The 16,585-nt window shown below is 50.1% G+C and overlaps 1 protein-coding gene and 1 non-coding gene across 9 annotated transcripts in view; one reads left to right on the top strand and one right to left on the bottom strand.

Moving 5' to 3' along the window:
* Nucleotides 1-3,866: 3,866 nt before the first annotated feature.
* The window catches only part of FLYWCH1 (FLYWCH-type zinc finger 1), a 29,765-nt gene continuing 17,046 nt past the window's right edge, over nucleotides 3,867-16,585 (bottom strand). For 6 of the 8 annotated variants that reach the window (XM_060284519.2, XM_060284517.2, XM_060284515.2 and 3 more), the window contains 4 exons: nucleotides 13,990-14,253; nucleotides 12,775-13,047; nucleotides 11,545-11,617; nucleotides 3,867-4,985 (listed from right to left, as the gene is read on the bottom strand). In XM_060284519.2, the coding sequence (XP_060140502.1) occupies nucleotides 4,946-4,985; nucleotides 11,545-11,617; nucleotides 12,775-13,047; nucleotides 13,990-14,253 (650 nt within the window). In that variant the 3' untranslated portion in view covers nucleotides 3,867-4,945. Of the gene's footprint in view, nucleotides 4,986-11,471; nucleotides 11,618-12,774; nucleotides 13,048-13,989; nucleotides 14,254-16,585 lie in introns of those variants that run through there. The other 2 variants (XM_060284521.2, XM_060284520.2) reach the window with 1 other exon arrangement.
* Nucleotides 9,155-9,227, top strand: TRNAW-CCA (transfer RNA tryptophan (anticodon CCA)). The gene has a single exon. It is a non-coding gene; the product is annotated as a tRNA-Trp (tRNA).

Here is a 16,585-nt window from a genome sequence, read left to right on the forward strand (position 1 = left end):
ATTTCCCCTTTTTATACGGACACCAGTCATGTTGGATTAGGGGCCCAACCTACTGCAGTAGGATCCCGTCTAAACTAATCACATCTGCAACGACCTATTTCCAAATAAGGTCACATTCTGAGGTACTAGGGGTTAGGATTTCAACATGTGAATTCTGGGGGGACACAATTCAACTCATAACATGTTACTTATTTCTTGTCACTTTTCCATCCTTGCTGCTAGTTCTCTAGTCCGAGCCACCACCATCTCCTACTTGGACTAATAGCTCTCTCAACTGAGGTCCAACTCCCCATGGTTACCCTGAACAGCCCTTCCAGCAGCCAGAGCCTTTTTTTAATGGGAGAAGGCTGAGGGGCTGTTCTAGTGCCCTCGGAGCCCTCAGGGGAACAGTAGGGTGGACAGCCAGGAGAGGCTGGGCTCTGCAGAGCTGTGATGAGGATGCAGCCTGAGGCTGGCAGCCGCCCTGCCCTTTGTCTCCAGAGACTCCCTTGGGTACCTCTGGCTTCTGGTCCTTGAACCAGGTAATCATACCTGATATGGACACCTGGGAGAGAACACCTGGGGCAGGTGTTGTATGCTGGGGTTGCATTTTAGAAAAGCCCTTGGCTATCATGGGGACAGATTGCAGAGGGGACACTGGATGCTGCAGTGGTCACAAAGGTGAAGGGTTGGGGCTCTAGGTGACTCAGGGGCCTAGGGATGGGGATGTTTATTTTTCTTTTTTTTTTTTTTTTTTTTTGCGGTTCGCGGGCCTCTCACTGTTGTGGCCTCTCCCATTGCGGAGCAGGCTCCGGACGCGCAGGCTCAGCGGCCATGGCTCACGGGCCTAGCCGCTCCGCAGCATGTGGGATCTTCCCAGACCGGGGCACGAACCCGTGTCCCCTGCATCGGCAGGTGGACTCTCAACCACTGCGCCACCAGGGAAGCCCAGGGATGTTTATTAATACAAGGATTGACTAACAGTCTTCTTTACCATATGTGTGCCTTACTAGTGCTATGGACTGAATGTTTGTGTCCCCCCCAAATTTACATGTTGAAACCCTAATCCCAATGTGATAACATGAAGAGGTGGGACCTTTGGGAGGTGTTCCAGTCAGGGTGGAACCCTCATGATGTGTTAGTGCCTTATACGAAGAGGCCAGAAAGTTAGCTAGGCCTACCCCCCTTCCGCTCCCCATGTGAGGACACAGTAAGAAGGTGGCCAACTGTAAACCAGGAAGAGAGCTCTCACCAAAACTCAACCATGCCCGCACCCTGACCTCACAATTCCAGCCTCCAGAACTGTGAGAAATAAATGTCTGTTGTTTAAGATTCCCCCTCTGGGGCCTATGGTATATTATGGCAAGCTGAGTGGACTAAGACACCTGGATTCCCCAAATTCTCCCAGCACCAGAGGAAGGAACCCCATCAGCCTTAACACATAGGGAAAGAAACCACAGAGGTAGTGACTTCTAATGGGTCTGAGGTTTCTTTTCGGGGTGATGAAATGTTCTGGAATTAGATAGAGGTGACAGAGGCCCTACTCTGAATGTACTAACAGTCACTGAATCGTACACTTGAGTCGGTGAACTCTATGGTGTGTGGACTGTATCTCAATAAAGCTGTTACTAAAGAAAGAAAGAACTAGGCAGGGTGGCACTTGTGGCACTGATAGCTGACGGGACCTAGGGACAGGCAGGGCAGTGTTAAGGACGGCTCTGGGTTTCTACTTATGTGGTGGAGCTGTCAGAGGAGGGGGATGATGAAGACACTCCCCTTCTCCACCTTTGCTGCTGGTGACCGTGGGATATCCAGGGTCAAGGTCCTGGGGGCAGCTGGACACACAGGTTTGGTTGCAGAAGGGAGGGCAGAGCTGGGGCTGCAGATTGACAAACCGTGAACCCTGAAAATGGCTGTTCAGAAAAGGGCTGAGGTCCAGTCCCCAGAACACCAACCACCTTGCTTATCGGTTGGGTGGGAACCAAGGAGCCCTCAAAGGAGATGCAGAGAACCTGGGAGCCACCTTCAGGTCTGCAGGGCTTAAGGAGGGGCAGTCAGTGCAGGCGGTGAACTCTGAGATGCACCCGCTGAATTTAGTGACAAGGAAGTCCTTGGTGCTACCCAGCAGGAGCCATCTCGACAGAGGACATGGGGACAGGAGGCTGGGCTGGGTGGGCAGGGGGAGCTGGGCCAGGAGAAGCATTTCAGTGACGCTCACCTCACAACCCCAGGGACAAGACTGAGGGCTGGGGACCCTAGAGCCAGCCGCTGGCCCATTTTTAAAATTTGAGTAACTTTTTGGCAGTCTCGCTGCTCCTTATGAACTTTTTATTTCAGATTTCATAATTGAGATGTTGTTGTGCCATCACCCAAAGAGACACAGAGATATATTAGTGGCTCCACGTGGTGCAGACATAATGAAACAGGGTTTATTGGGGGAACTAGCAGCAGAGTGGAAATAGGGAAGGAGGAGGGCAGGACCACGCCCAGCTGTCGCTGTCCACCAGGGGCCAGCTTCCAAGAGGGACTTGCCTCTGTGCACTTTGCTCTGTGACAGGGATAGGGCAGGGGACATCTTGCTGGCTCTGGAACCGTGGAGGAAGTGGCTGTATGATGGGGAGCCTCTGGGGCTTGGTGGTGGGTGGTGAGTGGCCATGGGGCTACCCAAGGCGGCAGCAGTATCCAAATTCATGTCCATTGGGGAGTCCTCGGTCCGAGCAACATGGACCATCCACCTGCCCTCTAAGGTCAAAGCAGGTGCAGAGATGAGAATGAGTGGCTGGGCCCTGGTCAATGTGAGCATGGGGGCAGAGGGACAAGCCTGAGTCCTTCCTCTGACTCTGGGCCTGGAGCCCAGCCAAGGTGACAGTCATGGGACTCGAGATTTGGAGTCGCCTACCCTGCGCCCCGTGGAAGCCCTACTGTGGAGGGTGGGAAACCAGTGACCCTGCAGGCGTTTGGGTGACATTGGCTGCTGGGACTCGGTGCTTCTCTCCGGGCACTTCAGGCCTGTGTGAGGTTCCTCTTTGTGTGGGACTGAGCAGAGACCCAGCTGGTGCTGGCACAGACTTGACTGTCCTTTTAAGTTCAGGTGCCGTTCTATAAGTGTGGTCACCTCCCGTGGATGTGCACATCTGTGGGTCTGGGATTGGGGTGCATCTGTTCCCACAGGGCTGTCTTTGGCCTTGGCCATGGGCAGTTCACTCTCTCGGGGCAGCGTGCTCCATGGCCAAGAGCACTGCCCGAAACATAGCCCCTGTGTTGCGTGTCCACTGCAGGCGGCCAGCAGCATGATGGGTCTCTTGGCAGGTTCCTGCCTCCTACCTGGGAGGTGGGCTGTCACGTTGCTGGACCATCTCCATGACTGCTGGCCAGGCTGGTGGGTGAGGGCCCCATGGAGCCGGTAGTCGGGTCAAGAGATGGGACAGTTACCTGCCTGGGAAGGTAGCCAGAGTCTTGGGGGTCAAGGTTGCCCTGGCTTGGGGGTGCCAGTTCCACTTCAAGCTTGCCACAGCTTATGAAAACAAGTCAGGGAGGACTTGGGATGAATCAGCAGAGGATCAAGGCCTCTCTTTCAGCTCGACGGGGGCTGGGGAATGGCCAGCAGAAGCTGCACTGTCCCCCTGTGCGCTGGGAGCAGACCCCTCAGCAACCTTTCCGAGGACTCCCACCACTAGGACTAGGTGGGTCCTAGTCCAGCGGGCACCTGGGCCAGGTGACCAGACTCTGCCCCAGGTGTGGAGGCTTCCCTCTGCCCAGCCAAACTCCATCACTTCCTACCACGTGGCACTGAGACATGTGGAGTGTATGCCTTTCTGGTGGCCATCTGTTGCTGCAAAGGGCATGTGGACGCACAGCAGCTCTACACAGTAAGATATAAAATCAGGTTTATTGCAGGAAATGTATAGACAGAAGGACAGTGGGGGGTGTCTGAGCTGTCACTGTCCCATGGCTGGACGGCAGGCTGCATGGCCAGCTTGGTGGGAGGAAGCCTGCACCCTGTGCTCCCCCTGCAATTCAAGGAGCCCGCTGGGGAGGATGCGGCCCTGTTAGCAAGCAGCAGCCTCTGGAGTTCGTGGGGAACATGGGCTCACTGCTCCCTGCAGGCTGTCTCCCTGCCGTGCCATCAGACAGGAGAAGGGGTTGCACCTGCTGTCATCGGGGTCTGCCTCTCCTCCTGCATCAGGCGAACGTGGGCGACCCCGGTGGAGTTTGCCCAGTGCTGGCTTCCTGCAGCCGTCAGGCTGGCTTCCAGGGCCTGAACAACACCTGCCCTGGGGACTGTGGACACTGGGTTTAATTTAAGTTGGAAAACAGCAAAGGGAACTCTAACAGAGGGTGTAGCAAGGCCTCTGGTTTCGGCCTGCTCTGTTAATGGGACAGCCACACCCCGGCAGCAGATGGCCAAGGAGCATGAAGGCCCACCTGGCACCTGCCCGGAAAACACCTGGGGCGGCTGGAACCGCAGGGGCAGCTCAGCCTGAGGAAGCAGGAACTTCCCCAAACGTGCCCCACCTTCGTCTTGAAGTGGCCTCCACGATGATTTTCCACGTTGTGGAGCTGAAGCAGGACCACACCCAACAGGAAAGCCCTTGGCAAAGCTGTGGGCTCTGAAAACAGATGGGTATTTGCACCAGGGCAGGGGCAGGTGTCTTTGTGAACGATGCTTCCTTCCTCAGAGCTTTTGGTGGCCGTGGCCCTCCCCACGTCACTCCACGTCACACACAGCTGCGGGCCACCAGCTCCTGGGGCTCTTCTTTGTCGGCAGGGAGACACCATCGAAGTGTTCCTCCTGGGAGGCCTCTTGACGAAATGTGAAGGCCGTGGATGCTTTGGAAGAGTGAAAGAGGTTTTGTCGAGCAAAATCTAACGTGGTGGGAAATGCCGGGGTTCTGTGTGGACCTGGAGCATCCTTGACGCAGGTGACACGTGAGGTTCCTCTGCTGAGTCCGGGAGGAGGCTGGCCTCATTGGGACTCACTGTCCAGATGTGTATCTTCCACCTTCCTGATGACAAAGAAACACACATTCATGATATCCATGAAATCCAAACGTGGTGGAAAGAGATAATCAAGAAAGTTAAGGATTCCTGTAATCCCTTTCCCCTAGAGATCACCATCAACCAGATCATTTTTATACACACTCATATACATGCATCACAGCAGTTCCTTTAAAACGTGAGATTGGGAATTCCCTGGTGGTCCAGTGGTTAGGACTCTGAGCTTTCACTGCCAAGGGTGCAGGTTCAACCCCTGGTGGAGGAACTAAGATCCTACAGGCCATGAGGTATGGCCAAAATGAATAAATAAATAAATAACTTCACACCCTTTAGCTACACCCCCAAACATTCCTCACCCTAGGCAACCACTAATTTAATTTCTTTTTTTTTTGATTTTTTTCTTTTTTTTTTTTAACATCTTTATTGGGGTATAATTGCTTTACAATGGTGTGTTAGTTTCTGCTTTATAACAAAGTGAATCAGTTATACATATACATATGTTCCCATATGTCTTCCCTCTTGCGTCTCCCTCCCTCCCACCCTCCCTATCCCACCCCTCCAGGCGGTCACAAAGCACCGAGCTGATCTCCCTGTGCTATGCGGCTGCTTCCCACTAGTTATCTGCCTTACGTTTGGTAGTGTATATATGTCCATGCCTCTCTCTCGCTTTGTCACAGCTTACCCTTCCCCCTCCCCATATCCTCAAGTCCATTCTCTAGTAGGTCTGTGTCTTTATTCCTGTCTTACCCCTAGGTTCTTCATGACATTTTTTTTCTTAAATTCCATATATATGTGTTAGCATACGGTATTTGTCTTTCTCTTTCTGACTTACTTCACTCTGTATGACAGACTCTAGGTCTATCCACCTCATTACAAATAGCTCAATTTCGTTTCTTTTTATGGCTGAGTAATATTCCATTGTATATATGTGCCACATCTTCTTTATCCATTCATCCGATGATGGACACTTAGGTTGTTTCCATCTCTGGGCTATTGTAAATAGAGCTGCAATGAACATTTTGGTACATGACTCTTTTTGAATTATGGTTTTCTCAGGGTATATGCCCAGTAGTGGGATTGCTGGGTCATATGGTAGTTCTATTTGTAGTTTTTTAAGGAACCTCCATACTGTTCTCCATAGTGGCTGTACCAATTCACATTCTCACCAGCAGTGCAAGAGTGTTCCCTTTTCTCCACACCCTCTCCAGCATTTATTGTTTCTAGATTTTTTGATGATGGCCATTCTGACTGGTGTGAGATGATATCTCATTGTAGTTTTGATTTGCATTTCTCTAATGATTAATGATGTTGAGCATTCTTTCATGTGTTTGTTGGCAGTCTGTATATCTTCTTTTAAAAAATGTCTATTTAGGTCTTCTGCCCATTTTTGGATTGGGTTGTTTGTTTTTTTGTTATTGAGCTGCATGAGCTGCTTATAAAGTTTGGAGATTAATCCTTTGTCAGTTGCTTGATTTGCAAATATTTTCTCCCATTCTGAGGGCTGTCTTTTGGTCTTGTTTATGGTTTCCTCCGAGCTTTCACTGCCAAGGGCACAGGTTCAATCCCTGGTGGAGGAATTAAGATCCTACAGGCCATGCGGTGTGGCCAAAATAAATAAATAAATAAATAACTTCATAACCTTTAGCTACACCCCCCAACATTCCTCACCCTAGGCAACCACTAATTTAGTTTCTTTTTTTCAAAAAATATTTATTTATTTATGTTTTGCTGCGTCAGGTCTTAGTTGAGTCACGTGGGATCTTTCGTTGCGGAGTGTGGGCTCTTTCGTTGCGGAGTGTGGGCTCTTCGTTGCAGTGCATGGGCTTCTCTCTAGTTGTGGCATGCAGACTCCAGAGTGCATGGGCTCTGCAGTTGCAGAGCGCGGGCTTAGTTGTGCCTCCACATGCGGGATCTTAGTTCCCTGACAAGGGATCAATCCTGCGTCCCCTGCATTAGAAGGCGGATTCTTAACCACTGGACCACCAGGGAAGTCCCTAATCTACTTTTTAACTCCATAGATTTGCCTATTCTGGACATTTCATAGAAATGGAATCATACAAGTTGTGGTCTTTTGTGTTTGGCTTCTTTCACTTATCATCACGTTTTTGAGGTTCATCCGTGTTGTAGTGTGTGTCAGTTCTTCATTCCTTTTTATGGCCAAGTAATATTTCATTGTATGAATGAACCATGTTTTATTTATTCATTCAACCATTAATGGATATTTTGGGTTTTCACTTTTTGGCTATTATGTTTAATGTTGATATGAACATTGATGTACACTTTTTTATGGACACATGTTTTCAATTCTCTTGGGTGTACAACTAGAAGTGGAATTACTGGGTGAACAAATACTCTATGTTTAACTTTTCTTTTTTTTTTTGGCTGCATCACGCAGCATGCAGTTTTTCCGACCAGGGATTGAACCCTCACCTCCTGCACTGGAAGTGCGGAGTCCCAACCACTGGACCGCCATGGAAATCCCTGTTTAACATTTTGAGGAACTGCCAGACTGTTTTCCAAAGTAGCTGTGCCATTTTACATTCCCACCAAGAGTGTATGAAGGTTCCAATTTCTCCACATCCTTGTACACACTTGTTATTGTCTGTCTTTTTGATTTAGCCATCTTAGTGGGTGTGAAGTGCTAGCTCACTGTAGTTTTTTTTTTTTTTTTTGGCTGCATTGGGTCTTCATTGTTGTACATGGGCTTTCTCTAGTTGCAGTGAGCAGGGGCTACTCTTCGTTGCGGTGCATGGGCTTCTCATTGCGGTGGCTTCTCTTGTTGCGGAGCATGGGCTTTAGGTGCGTGGGCTTCAGTAGTTGTGGTGCATGGGCTTAGCTGCTCCGAGGCATGTGGGATCCTCCCAGACCAGGGCTCGAATCCGTGTCCCCTGCATTGGCAGGCGGATTCTTAACCACTGCGCCACCAGGGAAGCCCCTCATTGTAGTTTTGATTTGCATTTCCTAAGGCTAATGACGTTGAACATCTTTAATTGTGCTTATTGGCCATTAGTATATCTTGAACTTCATAAAAAAAATAAAATCTTTGAAATAAAAACTGTCTATTCACATCCTTTGTCCACGTGTTAATTGGATTATTTGTCTTTTTATTGTTGTGGTTTGCAAGATCTTAGTTCCCCGACCCGGGATTGAACCAGGCCCTGGCAGTGAAAACTCTGAGTCCTAACTGCTGGACTCCCAGGGAATTCCCTAAGAATTCTTTATATATTCTGGATACAAGTCCTTTAACAGATATGATTTGCAAATGTTTTCTCTCATTCTGTGGATTGTCTTTTCCAACTTTCTTGATGGTATTATTTGAAGCACTAAAGTTTGTTTTTTTTTAAATTTTTTTATTTTTGGCTGCATTGGGTCCACGTTGTTGCACGCGGGCTTTCTCTAGTTGTGGCAAATGGGGGCTTCTCTTCACTGTGGTGCACAGGCTTGTCCTTGCAGTGGCTTTTCTTCCTGCAGAGCATGGGCTCTAGGAGCATGGGCTTCAGTAGTTGTGGCTGCTTTTTTTGTACAAAAAGGTAAAAGTGAGCAATTGTTATCACTTAGGGATAGTATCAGGGTCAAGTCCTGGAAACATCCTTGACCTTGACCCTGGAAGCTAAGGGTCAGCCTTGCAAGCAGGTTGTTCTAAGGACAGAAGTTGCAGGCCTGCTGTGTTAAATCTGTTCTGTACACAAGCTGTATGATATTGATTTACAGCTGGGAAAGCAATCTTGCATTCCTGGCATAAGTCCCATTTGGTCATGGTGTATGATCCTTTTTTATGTTGCTGGATTCAGTTTGCTGGCATTTTGTTGAGAATTTTTACTTCTATGTTCCTAAGAGACATTGCTCTATAGTTTTATTTCTTTTAATTAATTAATTAATTAATATATTTTGGCTCTGCCACATCTCAGTTGAGGCACGTGGGCTCTTCATTGTGGCATGCATGCAGGATATAGTTCCCCAACCAGGGATCGAACCTAGGGCCCCTGCACTAGGAGCATGGGGTCTTACCCACTGGACTACCAGGGAAGTCCCTAGTTTTCTTTTCTTGTGATGTCTTTGCTTGGTTTTGATAACAGGGTATTGCTGGCCTTACAGGATGAGTTGGGAAGTGTTCCCTCTTCTTCTATTTTTGGGAAGAGTATCTGTCTTCTTTAAATATATGGTAGAACTTGGAACTTCCCTGTTGGTCCAGTGGTTAAGACTCCATGCCTCCAATGCAGGGGGCCCAGGTTCGATCCCTGGTCAGGGAACTAGATCCCACAGGCCGCGTGGCCAAAAAAAAAAAGAATATCTATCTATCTATCTATATCTATATAGTATATAAGTATGTAAATAATATATTATATCTATAAATATATATATTATATATATATATATAACATATATATATGGTAGAACTCATCAATTAAGTCATCTAGGCCTAAGCGGGAATCTTAGTTCCCTGACCAGGGATCAAACTTGTGTACCCTGCAGCAGAAGCACAGAGTCTTAACTTGTGGGGAGTTTTAAAATGACTAATTCAATCTCTGTACTTGGTTTAAGTCTACTCAGATTTTCTATTTCTTCATGAATCAGGTTTGGTAGGTTTCTAGGAATTTTTTCATTTCATCTAAGTTATCTAATTTGTTGGCATGCCATTGTTCACAGTATTTCCTTATAATTGGTTTTTCTGGTCTAGCTAAAGGTTTGTCAATTTTGTTGATCCTTTCAAAGAAACAACTTTTGGTTTTGTTAGTTTTCTCTATTTTCTTTTTTTTTAACATTAAAAATATATTATTTATTTATTTATTTATTTATTGTATTCTTGCCTGCGTTGGGTCTTAGTTGCGGCACACAGGATCTTTGTTGTAGCACATGGGACCTTTTGTTGCTGTGCATGGGCTCTCCATTGCAGCGCACAGGCATCTCTCTAGTTGTGGTGCATGGGCTCCAGAGTGCATGGGCTCTGTAGTTTGCAGCATGTGGGCTGACTAGTTGAGGCGCGTGGGTTCAGTAGTTGTGGCATGCGGGCTTAGTTGCCCCGTGGCATGTGGGATCTTAGTTCCCCGACCAGGTATTGAACCCGTGTCCCCTGCATTAGAAGGCGGATTCTTTACCACGGGACCACCAGGGAAGTCCCTACTTTTCTATTCTCTACTCCATTAATTTCTATTCTAATAGCTATTATTTCCTTCCTTCTGCTTGCTTTAGGTTTACATTGTTTTTCTTTTCCTAGCATTCTTTTTCTAACATGTAAGTTTGAGTTATTGACTTGAGATCTTTATTTTTTTATTATTTTTAAAAATTAATTTATTTTATTTATTTATTTTTGACTGTGTTGGGTCTTCGTTGCTGTGTGCAGGCTTTCTCTAGTTGCGGCGAGTGGGGGCTACTCTTCCTTGCGGTGCACGGGCTTCTCATTGCAGTGGCTTCTCTTGTTGCAGAGCACGGGCTCTAGGTGCACGGTCTTCAGTAGTTGTGGCTCGCAGGCTCTAGGGCGCAGGCTCAATAGTTGTGGTGCACAGACTTAGTTGCTCTGCGGCTTGTGGGATCTTCCTGGACTAGGGCTCAAACCCGTGTCCCCTGCTTTGGCAGGCAGATTCATAACCACTGTGCCACCAGGGAAGCCCAAGATCTTTATTTTTAATTTTTATTAAAAAAAATTTTTTTTGGCTGTGCTATGCAGCATGTGGGATCTTAGTTCCCCGACCAGGATTGGACCTGTGCCCCCTGCAATGGAAGTGCAGAGTCTTAACCACTGGACCACCAGGGAAGCCCCTCAAAGTATTTTCTAATCTCCCTTGTAACTTCTTTGAGTCACTGGTAATACTTATAAGTAGGCTGTTTAACTTTCATGTATTTGTGAGTTTCCCAAATTTTTTCGTCATTGACTTCTAATTTCTTTCCACTGTGGTCAGACAAAATACTTTGCATGATTTCAATCCTTTTAAATTTGTGGTGTCTGGGGACTTCCCTGGTGGTCCAGCGGTTAAGACTGCGCTCCCAATGCAGGAGGCCTGGGTTTGGTACATGGTCAGGGAACTAGATCCTGCATGCTGCAACAAAGATCCCCCATGCTGCAACTAAAGACCCAGTGCAGCCAAATAAATAAATAGATAATTTAAAATAAATAAAAAAATTTGTGGGGTCTGGTTTTATGGCCTAGATATGATCCATCCTGGGGACTGTCCCACATGTGCTTGAGAAGGACGTGAATTCTGCTTTAGGTGGTGGCCTCCTTCTTGCTCTGCATTCTCCCTTGGATCTCTTGGATCACTTGTTTTGGGGGGAGATAGCTGTCATTTTTGAGGGCACTCAAACAGCCCTAAGGAAATGTCTACATGGTGAGGAATTGAGGCCTCCAGCCCACAGCCATGTGAGTGAACAGGCCATTTGGAAGCACTTCCTCCAGCCCCACTCAAGCTTTCAGATGGGTGTACCCCCACTGACATCTTTCCTTCAACCCCAGAACCACCCCACCCAACCACTCCTGAAATCTCGACCCACAGACACTGTGACAGACAGTAAATATTTATTGTTCTTAGTCACTAAGTTTTGTGTAATTTGTGATTATGGTAATACAGTTACCCATAGCTCTGTTGGCTTTCAGGAGCACAAGTCTCGAAGCACAGTTGAACTTCAGGCAGAAGTTTTGTCTTTTCTGAGTAAAAAACATTGAAAACATGGATTAATAATTCTTTTCTTGTTGAAGCTGCCAGAGGCAAAGGCACACCTCCTGGAACGATGACTTCAAGGCCTTGAGGATGAAAACCAGGTGGAATGACTCTGATTGGGGGAGTCATTAGGGGAATTCTGGTTTTCTGATGCCAAAACTACCTATGCCCGGTAAAATAAACTGCTGGAGATCCTGAGTCAGTCTTCACCTTGTCACCAAAAAGACTGGGAGGCAACAATCTCAAAGATGGCACGCCCTTCACCCCAACAAAGGCAAACCACAGCGCCTCCTCCTTGGTTAAGCTGAACAGTGGCTTTCTCATGGAAAAAAAATTTTTTTTAAACAGAAATCAAGTTTCTTTTGTTTGTTTGATACAACTTGGATTCATTCCCGTATTTTATAAGATGTGCCCTTTAATATTTCCATGAATTAATATGAGACACATAATGCTTTCTAAAGACTGGTTTTACTAGAAAAATGGTACAGATGAACCGGTTTGCAGGGCAGAAATAGAGACACAGATGTAGAGAACGTATGGACACCAAGGGGGAAAAGTGGCGGGGGGTGTGTGGTGGTGGGATGAATTGGGAGATTGGGATTGACATATACACACTAATATGTATAAAATAGATAACTAATAAGAACCTGCTGTATAAAAAATAAATAAAATAAAATTCAAAAATTAAAAAAAAAGACTGGTTTTACATTCTGTTTATCTGAAGGGAACCCATTTTCAGTTTGATACAGTTAATTATTTGCAAAACTACGTGTGTGTGTGCACGCACGGGAGCACTCATGTTTGCGTGTGCACACACATTAGTATATTCTTCTAGGGTGGTCTATATTTTTTCATCAGATTTTCAAAAGATACTACCACCCATAAAAAGTTAGGACCTCTTAGTATAAAAGAGAGGAAAAAAATGGCAGTTACAAGGGGAGTTGGTTTTAAGGATGGGACCAATTTAGGTGTGTTTCTAGGCTCAGGAGAAGGAGCCAGTAGAGAGGAAGGTTAGAAGACTGGAAAGGCAGGAAGACCAGGGAACAAAGGTCCCCAGACAGTGCCTGTCGCCTGAGGTGTCTGAACCTCGGGCTGGCAGAGACCAAGATACCCACAGCTCTCTCGCCCCCACTCCTGTCTGTACCTGGGTCTTCCTGCTGGGCTGTGCTGGGGAGCCGCTCCCGCTGCCTCAGGGCCTCCAGGCCCGCCAGGTCAGGCAGGTGGCAGTGGCTGCGCATGACGGTCACCCGCTGGCCCTGGGTGATGGCCCGGCTGCGGCAGCCCAAGCGGGCCTGGTCCCGGCACATCCAGTATACCTTCTCCCCGGCCGCCTTCTCCTTCCTGTAGAGGAAGGACTCGTACACCAGGAACCTGCCCCCGAGAGAGGTCCTCAGGAACTCCAGGGGCTGGAGGGTTTCTGGAAGGAACATGACGTGTGAGTGGGGTGCCTGGGCCGGGCCTTGGAAGCAGGGGACAGAGCCTGGGTGCCAGGGATGGAGACTGCTTCCTTTGTCCCACCAGCCAGCTCCAGCCAGGAAACTGCAGACCCCCCAACCCCCGCAGGTCCCTCTTTGGTCCCTGCCCTCCACCCCAGCCTGTGCTGCAGGGCCCTGGGGACTGAAGCTCAAGCCACCACGGCCCTGATGCCCTGGAGTGCAGACTGGCTGTCTGTCTGATGGCTGTAGTGCTATCGGGGAGGCTGGCCCTGCAGCCGCCCAAACACTGAGCTTTCCTGCGGGCCTCTCCTGACCCTGCTCGGCCTTCATGCTGGCTGGCAAGCAAGCACCCCAGGGCAGGGGCTGGGCTGAAATGGAATACTCTGGAAGGGCCATGGTTGGTCTGGACAGTGCACTAGGGGCCTCCCGGCTCCCTGTTCACCCTCCCCTTGGCCAGCTGGCAACCAATCAAATTCTCCCTTTTGAGACTTTTAAGAATCTGAACTGAAAGCTCCTGACATGTTGGGGTTGGGGTGGCTGAAGGCACTGGCAGGGGTGGGGAGGGAGAGGGGAGACAGAGGGTCCCCCAGGTCCAGGAGCCCCACAAATGGGTGCCGAGCATTTCCTGCAGCTGCCAGTAATGCCACTGCAGCCCCTGGCCCCGTTTTCTCCAGTGGTCTGAGTGGGTTTCTCCCACTGACAGCGCATCCCAGATGAGGACCAGTGCCATTAGTGTGGAGTCCAGATGTGGCCCCTGCCCTAAGGGAGCCCACAGACCAGGAGGACAGACACCACTGGACATGGGCCACAGGAGGAATGTCCCAGCAGCCAGCCTCCAGCCTGTGTTCTGAGCTGTCCCCAGGGGCTGCTGGGCCAGCAGGGAGACCGGGGCCCGGCCCGTGCCACGCCCCTCTCACCCACACCTGAGCCTTCCCTCTGGGCTGGGCTGGGGAGCTGCTCCCGCTGCCTCAGGGCCTCCAGGCCCCCCAGGTCGGGCGGATGGCAGTGTCTGCGCATCACCATGACCCGCTGGCCCTGGGTGATGGCTCGGCTGCGGCAGCGCATGCGGGCCTGGTCCCGGCACGTCCAGTACACCTTCTCCCCGGCCGCCTTCTCCCGCCTGTAGAGGAAGGACTCGTACACCAGGAAGCTGCCCCCCAGAGGGGTCCTCAGGAACTCAGGGCCTCCTGGGGAGAAATGGGAGAGGGGGTCGGGGGAGGAAGAGCCTGGAGCCAGGCCTGGAGCCGAGGAATGAGGGGGGCCGTGACCCCGTTCTCAGAGCCTAGAGCAGCATGGCTCCTGGCATGAGACCCACGGACCCTACCCCACGCTGCATCTACCTCCTCACAGCCCAGGACACAGGCCCCCCATCCCCCAGACTCAGCCTAGCCTGAGCTCCCAGGGCTCCTTTCCCAAGCCTGGGAGAGAAGGGAGGCGGGAGACTGGTGAGGTGGAGATCGCTGAAGGCAGAGTCCGTCTCCTCCACCTCGCGGCGCCTGCAGGAAGGCAGTGTCTTATCTGAGGTGCCAGCAATGGGATGGCACAAGGGCCTCTCACCCCTGCTAAATTGGAGGAATTAGTGGACAGGCCCTACGGGGGATAAGCAACCAGGAGCGAAATGGGAGTTGCGTGCAGCCCTTTGTGCGTGGTGAGCAGTGGGGCTGTAGAAGGGTCCACTCACCCAGGGAGCCAGGCTGGGTGGGCTTTGACCTGAGGGCAGGAGGGGAGGCAGGGAGCAGCCTGGGCCACTGTCCTGACGTGTTGAGAGGGGGGACCTGGAAGGTGGCCACGCCCTTCTGCTCTGAGGACTCCCTTCCCGCTGCCCAGGCACCAGGACCACACAGGAGGGGTGGAGGGGGATTCGGGGGTCCGTCAGCACAGCAGCAGGGATGGCAGCCATAGTGGGGGGTTGGTGAGAATGCCCTGGAGAAGGGGGGGCCAGGGTGGGGGGTGAGTGGCCGAAGGGGAGGTATATGATGTGGGGCATGTTTCTGCTCCCCCAGCACCCAATGAAAATGTTCACTGAGGGATGAAAAAGGCACAGGGCGTGAGGCCAGAAATTCAGAGAGGAGAGGAGATGGCAGAGATGCTGACCCAGGTTAGACGCTGGGCAAAGGGGGTCACCTGGTCACAGACCTGGCAAAGCAAGAGCTCGCCCAGCCTCAGGGGGTGACTCTCAGAACAAGCAGAGTCCAGTGGCCAAACCTAGGGAGGCCCGAGGTCCCTCCGAAGTAGGGGTCTAGGGCAGGCCCCAAACAGGGGGACTGACAAGGACTGTCTGCGTGAAGAGCAATAAGACAGGTGCCCGCCCTGGGGGAGGAAGAGTCTGGGGTGTGGGGGAGGAGGAGGAAGTCTGCACTGACATGAAACTCCCTGTTTCCCTGCCCAAGTCCCTGGAGCCGGCAGCCAGGCTGAAATCGCTGCAGGAGGTTGGTCCTAGGGCTCTGAGGCCTGGGGTCTCGAGGGTCGCCTGGTCGGCACCCACATACGGAGCGTGTGGGTCTCTCCTTAAACCTGGCTAAGGACCACTGGCCACGTGGGTCAAAGGTTCTCATACCATCTTACATGATGAAAAAGTCAAGACTCTTACACCAAGCATCACAAATGAGACCATGCAAAGCAATTTAAAGTGTATACAACAATCATTCCCCCTTTAGTTTTGCTGCTTTATACAACTGTGTGATCGACAGAAAATTGAATGGCATGTACCTGGCTGGAAAATTTCACCAGTTGACAAAAAAAAAAAAAAAAAAAGAGAGAAGCTTCACCCTGAATGGCAGAGACTAAAGAAACTCATACAGAAAAGGTAGTTGGAGAAAACAAGGCCACTGCCAGAGGCTGGATGGCAGGGCCGCTGCACTCCTCAGAGGATGGAATGCAAAGGAGTTCAAATACAAGAGTGAAAGTTAAAAATTAAATAGAAGGACTGGAAAGCAAAATCAAGGAAATGTCAGAAAAATGGGGACTCGAAAGTCATTGAACATGAGAAAATTTTTACAAGTGAAGGACATGGTTTCCGGCCTGAAAAGGCCCCAAGTGCCCCCAGCAGAGCCAGGTACCACCGGGATGGAGACACGACCCTATACCTTCAAGCAAAGACCCCCTGTATGCACCTTGGAAAGATGCAGTCATTCGAGCACAAACACCGGACAACCATGGAAAAGGAGCCACAAACAGCCACACCTCCACTGCAGTGTGTTCCCACTCAGCCGTGGACAGATTTATAGAACAAAAGTGCAACAGTGGGGCTTCCCTGGTGGCGCAGTGGTTAAGAATCCGCCTGCCAGTGCAGGGGACAAGGTTCGAGCCCTGGTCCGGGAAGATCACACATGCCGCGGAGCAACTAAGCCCGCGAGCCACAACTACTGAGCCTGTGCTCTAGAGCTGCGAGCCACAACTACTGAGCCCACGTTCCACAACTACTGAAGCCTGCGTGCCTAGAGCCCGTGCTCCACAACAAGAGAAGCCACCACAATGAGAAGACCACACACCGCCATGAAGAGTAGCCCCTGCTCGCCA

The sequence above is a fragment of the Globicephala melas genome, chromosome 15 (assembly GCF_963455315.2).
Source record: "Globicephala melas chromosome 15, mGloMel1.2, whole genome shotgun sequence".
In the NCBI taxonomy this organism is placed as follows: domain Eukaryota; kingdom Metazoa; phylum Chordata; class Mammalia; order Artiodactyla; family Delphinidae; genus Globicephala; species Globicephala melas.